The 8172-nt window shown below is 57.8% G+C and overlaps 3 protein-coding genes across 3 annotated transcripts; 2 read left to right on the forward strand and 1 right to left on the reverse strand.

Annotated features, from left to right (window-relative positions):
• Positions 1 to 181: 181 nt before the first annotated feature.
• H310_09540 (hypothetical protein) lies at positions 182 to 2341 on the forward strand (the record flags this gene model as incomplete). The annotated part of the gene is made up of 1 exon (XM_008875636.1): positions 182 to 2341. The coding sequence occupies one exon, from the start codon at positions 182 to 184 to the stop codon at positions 2339 to 2341; it is 2160 nt and encodes a 719-aa protein (XP_008873858.1).
• Positions 2342 to 2673: 332 nt separating this feature from the next.
• H310_09541 (hypothetical protein) lies at positions 2674 to 5412 on the reverse strand. Its single transcript, XM_008875637.1, has one exon. The coding sequence runs from the start codon at positions 4152 to 4154 to the stop codon at positions 3639 to 3641; it is 516 nt and encodes a 171-aa protein (XP_008873859.1). The 5' UTR covers positions 4155 to 5412; the 3' UTR covers positions 2674 to 3638.
• A 278-nt stretch (positions 5413 to 5690) lies between these two features.
• On the forward strand, positions 5691 to 7433 carry H310_09542 (TKL protein kinase). The gene has a single exon (XM_008875638.1). It carries the CDS (start codon positions 5701 to 5703, stop codon positions 7378 to 7380), a length of 1680 nt encoding a protein of 559 aa, XP_008873860.1. The 5' UTR covers positions 5691 to 5700; the 3' UTR covers positions 7381 to 7433.
• Positions 7434 to 8172: the final 739 nt, after the last annotated feature.

Here is an 8172-nt window from a genome sequence, read left to right on the forward strand (position 1 = left end):
GGATCGGCAGGTTGAACCAGTTCCCTCGGGCGGCGCCAACCCTTGGTGCAGTGAAAATATCATCGGTCCAAGCACGCCATGCCTTCTTCAGCTTGTTTCCAAGGGGATGCTGCGCCGTGTTCGTCTGTGCCGCGTGTCGACGAATGTGGTCGATCTCAAATTAGCCATCTAAATCGGGCACATGTCGGCCCAACCATGCTCCCATTTCGGCCACACGTTGTTCATGTTGTCGGTGCGCCGGAGGGTGAGGAAGGTCAAGCTCCTCGTGAGCCGCGTGCTCGCGTGCATCGCGGCGGGCATGGTCTTTCTGTACGAGTACACTGGTTCGGAGTCGAGCAAGCGTCTGCTGGGAGGCGTGTCGACGCCGCCAACTCAAACGATTGCGTACTTGAGCCCCCTCATCAGCGCTTTCCTGCCCGTCGTGGTATCGAATCCCAGCCTCGTCCGGTCGACGTTCGAAGCTCTCGGGGGCAGCCCCAGCAACAAGTCGTTTGTCGGGTATCTCGACACACCCGACGCGTTGTCATCTGGGACGTGCTTTGGACCGACGAGCCCCATCACGGTGGCTTCGTCGGGATGCCGCACCCCGTCCGACATTGACTACCTGTACAAGCCATCGTACCTGCACAACGTGCTCAAGTATGCCCTGGCCGAATTCCCTTTGTGGAATTTGACCGACTTATGGGTCGTTTTCGATTGTTCGTATGAAGGGCGCCAAGTCGATGACACGACGGTGGTCAAGGTCTTCCTCGTTGACAGCAACGTGGAATCGTTTTCGACATTGATGCTCCAAGTGCTCAGCATCCATCGGCCCGCCAAGCAGCGGCGAACGTCTGGGGGTGTGGCCATGTTTACATCGACGCCGGTGGCGTCGATGGAGGTGGTGGACGGGCTCGTGACGTCGTCGGCGACCGCACGGTATGACGTCGCGATGGGGTTTTTGTTCCCGTACGAGTGGGCGCCATTTGAACCGATCGAGCTCGAGTCGCTCGTGCCGCCGGACGGGCAGTGGCATGCCACGATTGTGTCGACGAACGAAGCGTTTGTGTTTGCTGGCACGACGGGCATCTTTCGCCGGTCGCCCGACATCCAAGCCAGCTTCAATTACTTTTACTGGGACCTGCCGCCCGATCCGATTGCATTCGCCGTGACGATCCAATTCCAAGGCGTGAAGGTGTTCAAGGATAGCTGGGGCTGGTTCCGGTGCTTCCTCGGGGTCGGCATCGGGTTCAACATTGCCATCAACACGGCCGTCGCATTCCTCGTCATGTGCAACATGTGGACGATGGATGGCGTGTTGTGGGTCCCGGACATTTACCCGTCGATCCAGAGCCGCGCGTCGATCCGGGCGTCGCTGCTCTTTGTCGACTGCGTCCTCAATGGGTGGTGGTACCCCCACCAGTGGGCTGTGAACCAAGGAAGCGTGCGCAACAAGTGGGGCGGCACGCTTGCTTTCAACGAAATCTCGCGGGCGGACGGGCTCATGGTTGTGCTCGCCACCACGTACGTGGTGGCCCACACTCTGCGGGTACGCGTGCCGCTTGTGACCGTGGTCTTGATCTACGCGCTGTGCTACTCCTTCCGGCAGTCGCTGATCCAAGAAATCGGGCTGTGCGTTGCGCGCGTCACGCCGTTCATCAAGCACAACTACTTTGACAACATCCTGCCCACCGGCAACGGTGCCATGGACTTGTGGGCATACCACGAAAACTACGAGTCCAACTTTTGGCTCATCGCGAACGAATGCACGTACTTGATCGTGGCGAGCGGCGCCAGCATCGCGTACGTCGGGCTCGTGCACGCATGGGACTCTCGGGGCAAACCGACGTCGCGCCAAGCCATGCCATCGGTGCTCCGCTTCCAGTGGCACCCCGTCCGCTGGATCGTCAAGTGGTTTTTCGTCCACGTTGGCAAGACCAGCGTCAAGAGCCATGACACCGTCGTGCCCCGCAGCCACTGGTCGCTGCGGTCGACGTTGTATGTCGAGCTCAATGAACAAGACACCGACAATGCCAACGTCGAACGATGCGCGGGGAGCATCGTGGCCAACATCCACGGCTTCGTCGCATGCACCAACGACTACGAGCTCGATGGGAGCGACGTGTTTGTGTCGCCATCGGGGGTGTGGCTCCTCGGATTTGTTGTCGTCAACAACCAGTTTGTGGTCGGCATCAACCACTACATCAAGGTCGCGTTCAATGCGCTCGTGGGCCAGACGTACTTTAAAGTGTACGGGTTTGCCCTCACCGGCGACGTCGTGAGCGCACGCAAGACGCGGCTGCTGGCCGCTGACATTCCCCGCCGCGACGTCTGGCGGGTGTCGTTGAAGCGCCTGCGATGAGTAAACGAGTGTGTCTATGTGTCATCGTGTTTGCGTTGGATTCGCGCACGGGATCGGGGCGATCGTGGACGCCATGTAGGTCGCAGCAGATGCCACGTGTCGATGCCTGCAAGTGCTGTCATGGCCATGGTGCCGTGGAGCATGCCCCTGTGCGATTCCAGAGCTCATGCTGCACGTGGTGGGCGAGATGCATCCCATGGCCAGTGCGTGCGTTTTTCTCTTGGAGGTCGTCCGCCGCACGAGCCGCGACAGTCGCTCGCTTGAGCGGTTGCATGGGGACGCGTTGTATGCACACATAACGGGTCGCTGCCAGTACACCGTGGTCTATCTTTGGCGCGTACGGCGTCAAAAACGCATGGCGAAGCGCTTGGTTCGAAGGGCATACCTTCACGCGTCGCGGTTGCTGGCGTGCGTTGCCGCGATGGTCGTGCTCTACTTCGAAGTCACGGGGTCGCGGCAAACGCGGGCGATGCTTGTCGGGATCTCGATGGATGCCGAGGTCAGCATTGCGTACAAGAGTCCAAGCATCGTCGAGTTTCTGTCGACGCTGGTGCAGTTTCCAGACGACGTCGCCACGACGCTGGCTGCCATTGCCGACGGCAACCCGGCCATGGTCTACCTCGACCGCAACAACGCCACGGATGCGCTCGAGATCCGCGCACGCATGTGCACACATCCCACGGCCGCAGACTACCTGTACGTCGAGTCGTTTGCGCGCGCGATGCTCGACGAAGCCATGGCGGACATGCCACCATCGAATCGATCGACGTCATATATTGTTGTCGACTGCGGGTTCGACGGCCGGCTCAAAAACGACACGTCGACATTCAAAGCGCACGTGCTGGACAAGCACCTGGCGACGTTCACCACGTTGTTCATCCAGACGCTGAGCTTGGACCTTCATCGGCAGCACCGGTCGACGTCCGGCGCGGTCGCCATTTGGACAACGGTCCCCGTGGCCGCGCTGTCGGCCACCACCACCGACAACACGAACGAACGACCGATCGTCGTGTCGTCGGAAGACGCCACGTACTTTGCGGCCCTGTCGTCGACGTTCCCGTACGACGCGGGGGACTTTCACTTGGTCACGCTTGACGCGTTGGTGCCGTCGGCAGGACACTGGACGGGGCGGATGACGGGCACGGGGGACCGCGTGTCGTTTGGGGGGACCGAAGGCATCTACCGCAAGTCGCCGCACATCCAAGCCAACGTCGACTTCTATTACTGGACGCTGTTTCCCGACCCGATCGCGTACGCCGGCACGGTCGAGTACGTCAACTCGTATTACTTTAAAGACTCATGGGGGTGGTTTCGCTGCTTCCTCGGGATCGGGATCGGGTCCAACTTGATGGTGAATGCGATCGTGGCGATCTTGGTCATGGCCAACATGTACCGCCGCGACCGGACGGTGTGGCTCCCGGACCTGTACCCGTCGATCCAGCGCCGCGCGACGATCCGCGCAGGCTTGCTCTTCCTCGACTGCATCATGGGATCGTGGTGGTACGCGCATCAGTCTTGCATGAACCAGGGCAACTACCGCACGGGCCTCATGGGCACACTCGCTCTCGAGGACATGACGCGGGCCGACGGCATCATGGTGTGCCTCGCAATCACGTCGATTGCCGCCGATGCGGTCGGGGTTCGCATCCACCTCGCCGTCGTCGTTGTCGTGTACATGGCGTGCTTTGCCCGCCGGTTGGACTTGATCAACTGGTGCGGGATCGGCGTCGACGACACAAACGCGTTCCTCGCACGAAACTTTGACGACAACATCATCGACGGCAACGGCGGGATGAATTTGTGGGCGATGCATGACAATTCCCAGACGAACTTCTTGTTGATTGCGACAGAGTGCACGTGGCTCGTGGTCGCGGTGGGATGTTCGTTGGTGTATGTGGTAGCGGCGGCGGCATGGTCGGCGCTCGTGTACCGCCAAAAATACGACGCCATGCGAGCGGTGTCGCCCCCTGCCGTGCTACCGAAGCGTCGTCCGAGACATCCATGCCGTCGGCTCAAGGCGTTCTTGACGTCTCCGTGGGACTGTCGCCGACACGGCTACCAAACGACCCACTGGACGAGGCGCTCGACGTTGTACGACGAGCTGAACGAAGCCGATCGAAACGACAACACGGCGTTCGAGCGAAGCGTCGGGCGCATCGCGGCCGACGAGGTGGGGCTCGTCGCGCCGACCAAGGATTACATGCACATGCACACCAAGCAACTGTTTGTGTCTCCGTCCGGCGTGTGGCTCCTTGGGTTTGTCGTGGTGAACGACCAGTATGTCGTGGGCATTAACCAGTACTTGTTCCTCGTCCTAAACGTGCTCTGCCAGCGCCGCCTCTTTCGCATCTACGCGCTGTCGCTGACGGGCGACCTCGTGTCCAAGCGAAGGCAGCGCCTCCACTACTACGACTTGACCCGCGCCAATGTGTGGAACGTCGCGCTGAAGCCTTTGCGATGACACTTCGCAGCATCGTGCTCGACACGTTCGGCGCCGGAATCCGTGCCATGGCCATTGGAGTACTCAAACGCCACAGCTCTAGCCGGCTCCGAATGGATTCCATCACTCTCCGCCATCATCGACGCTGCTGCAAGCCAACGCCAAGGCTTCTGGCGCCCTCGATGTACCCCACGAGCCAACAGAGCCATGTATTGGTCAAGATATCCCGTGCCCCCCGCACTGCACTCACTCGCCGCTCCTTGCCCCTCCTCCAAATGAAAAGGCCATGCATCCGCACAACGCTCCGTCGCGCCACGGGCACGGCCATAAACGTATGACGGCGGCGATTTGGACACGATCTGGCCAACACATCGATTGCAGGATCCGCACGTCGCTGGCTGCCCTCTCCCTGTTTGCCACAAAACGCACCATCGCAGTCCTCTCTGGCCTGCACCATCCGCGCCAGGCGCAGCACGGCAACGGATCTCGGCAGCCGGTGGCCGTGCTCACGAGCTGCTCGTGTCTTTCGACCGTGCGACCGCCGCTGGTGGCAGTATGCATTTTCAGAGGTTTTCCTTCGTTTCGAACGCGTCCGTTATGTCCAATTCAACTGCAGTGAGTATATGCAGTACACACTGTTCTACATTGATTGAGATAGCTCTGTCCTACTTGAGAAAGGCCAGAATCGTAGCTGGCATTTCCTGCGGCTGACTGGTGGCGGGAACAGACTGCTGTATGCCGCCTATTGCTTGGAGTGCGTTGTCCGATCCGACAGTGTGGGATCGTACGTATTGCGCCAGAGGGTACGTCGCACGAGACGAGCATGGGTTGCAGACGTTTTCTACAGCATTTGAAACGCATTACTGCAGGTGCTGTGATTGGCTGATGGGGAATTTCGACTTTTTCTTCATTTTTTCCCATGCAGTTCCAGGCGGTGGTCGTGGCCGCGACGGCAGCGGCGGCGGCAATGGCCCAAACGGGGGCAATTTTGCCCAAGTGTGAACCTAATGTGTCTACAGCATTCGACTTAAAGATGAAGAACCAGACGCTTGTGTGCACAAAAGACCAGAACACGACGGGGTCCCTCGTCAGCATGCTCTCGGACGTGAATTTGTTCTGTGCGACCCCGACATGCCTCAAGATGCTCAACGAGACGCAAGCGATGGCCGCGGTTTGCCGTCCGAATTCAACGACGTTGCTCCCAACCAAGTTTTGCGACTCGGAATGCCGCCAAAAGGTCACGACGATGCAGCTCTATTCGAAGAATTGTTTTGAAGTCGCGACCAAAAACACCATCACGTATTGCACGTTCTGCAACAAGTTTTCACAAGAAGCAGACTTGTTCGTCGAAACGTGCGGATTGTGGGACTCCGCGACGGCCCTCCGCGACACGATCACGGAACCTCGTACGATCTGCGCCAAGATCAACACCCCTGTACCGACAGACGCGCCGAGTTCGAGCTCGACGAGTTACATCATCATCAGCGCCATCGGCGGTGTCATTGTCCTCGGTGCGATTGCGTACTTTTTCTTGAAGAAGAAGAACACCAAGTACGAGTCCGACTACCGGTCTGCCGGTGGGTCCCACATTAACTCGGGCGGGTCCCGCGGCGGATCCAGTCGAGGGTCGCCCCACTCGACCGGCACGAACCAGCTTACCCAAGTCACGATGCAGAACGACATTCGCTTCGACACAGAGCTCGCGCAGTTTCGCATTCCCCAACAGGAGATTCAAAACATTTCGTTGCTCGTCAAGGGCGGGTACGGCGTCGTGTTCCATGCCACATTCAACAAAATCGACGTCGCGATGAAGCAGCTCCTTCCGTCCAAGGCCAAGGACCAGAACGCGATTCAGGACTTTATGAACGAGATCCGTCTCTGCGCGCGGCTCGAACACCCCAAGATCGTCAAGTTTGTCGGGATTTCGTGGTCTACGCTCCAGGATCTGGCAGTCCTGTCCGAGTTTATGGCCAACGGCGACGTCACGGGTCTCATCCGCAAGGAGCGCAAGAAGCCCGACGCCCAACGCCTCCTCCACTGGGTGCCGCACCCCACGTTTGGCACGTCCAAGACCAAGATCGCGGCCGACGTGATTGACGCGCTCGTGTACTTGCATTCGTTCCAGCCCACCGTCATCCATCGCGACCTCAAGTCGAAGAATGTCCTGTTGAGCGACACGTGGGAGGCGAAATTGAGCGACTTTGGCATCAGTCGCGTCACGAGCTTGGAAGAAACCATGACGAGCAACATTGGGACCGTCGCATGGATCGCGCCCGAGGTGCTCACGGGCGGGCGGTACACAGAGAAGGCCGACATTTACAGCTTTGGCGTGCTCCTCAGCGAACTCGACACACTCCAAGTGCCGTATGCGGAAATGCTCGGCAAGTCCAAGGAGAACGGGTTCTCGAACGCCCGCCTCGCCATGATGGTGAGCGAAGGCGCGTTGCAGCCTACGTTCACGGACAACATCCCGTCCCAGCTCCACCAGCTTGCCAAGGACTGCCTCAACTTCCACGACACTGATCGACCCACTGCCATGAAGCTGTCGTACCAACTGCATAGCATCCTGAAGGATTTTGATAGCTTGCAGTTTGCTTAGACCCGGGGATACGGATGCATGTAATGAAGTAGGAGAGACTGTCTGTGTTCCGCCTTCTTGTGCTCCTCCCGCCGCCTCCTTCCACGGCAGTCGTTGACGAATTGCAACAATTTCGCCAACAGGTTTTGGGAATCAATGCACCAATTTGATCACAAACGATCTGAAATTCTGAAAAAATTTCATTCAATTTCCGTTTTGTCGTGGACGAGAGGGGGATTTTTACGCTTTTTCGATGTGAAGTTGATGGAGAATGATGTCACGACAAGTCGATCAAATTTTCGTGAAACTCCATTTCGCTATCTTCAGGACTTCGGTTTGCGATCTTGAGAATACTCTAAATACAATAGACCTCCTGACAAAAGTCAAAATCCTCCGGAAAAAAATTAATACCCCACGAATATGACTATGGATTTTCAAGGAAATGAAATCAATTCGAATGGATATGATTCTACATGCAGAGTACTAACAACTTGGCAGAGCGTACGTCAACAACGAATAATTGGATGAACAACTTTGGTGGTGATCATTTAGCAACAACTCGATACTCACGGAAATCACACGCTTATATCCTAATCAAAGGAGTCAATTTCGAATTTAAACTGTGGCGGCGCAATGACCAGGCGAGCCAGTACACAACCACGGCGTACAAGTCTACAAGGAACCCATTCAGACCAGCCAGCTACCCGAGCTGCATCACCAACACACACACCATCACAAATGCAGCAAAACTCTCGAAGAATGAGCCAAGGAATCGCTCTCCTCGCAAATCTAGAGCAACAAAGAAAGTCAAAG

The sequence above is a fragment of the Aphanomyces invadans genome (assembly GCF_000520115.1).
Source record: "Aphanomyces invadans strain NJM9701 unplaced genomic scaffold supercont1.21, whole genome shotgun sequence".
Classification (NCBI taxonomy): domain Eukaryota; phylum Oomycota; class Saprolegniomycetes; order Saprolegniales; family Verrucalvaceae; genus Aphanomyces; species Aphanomyces invadans.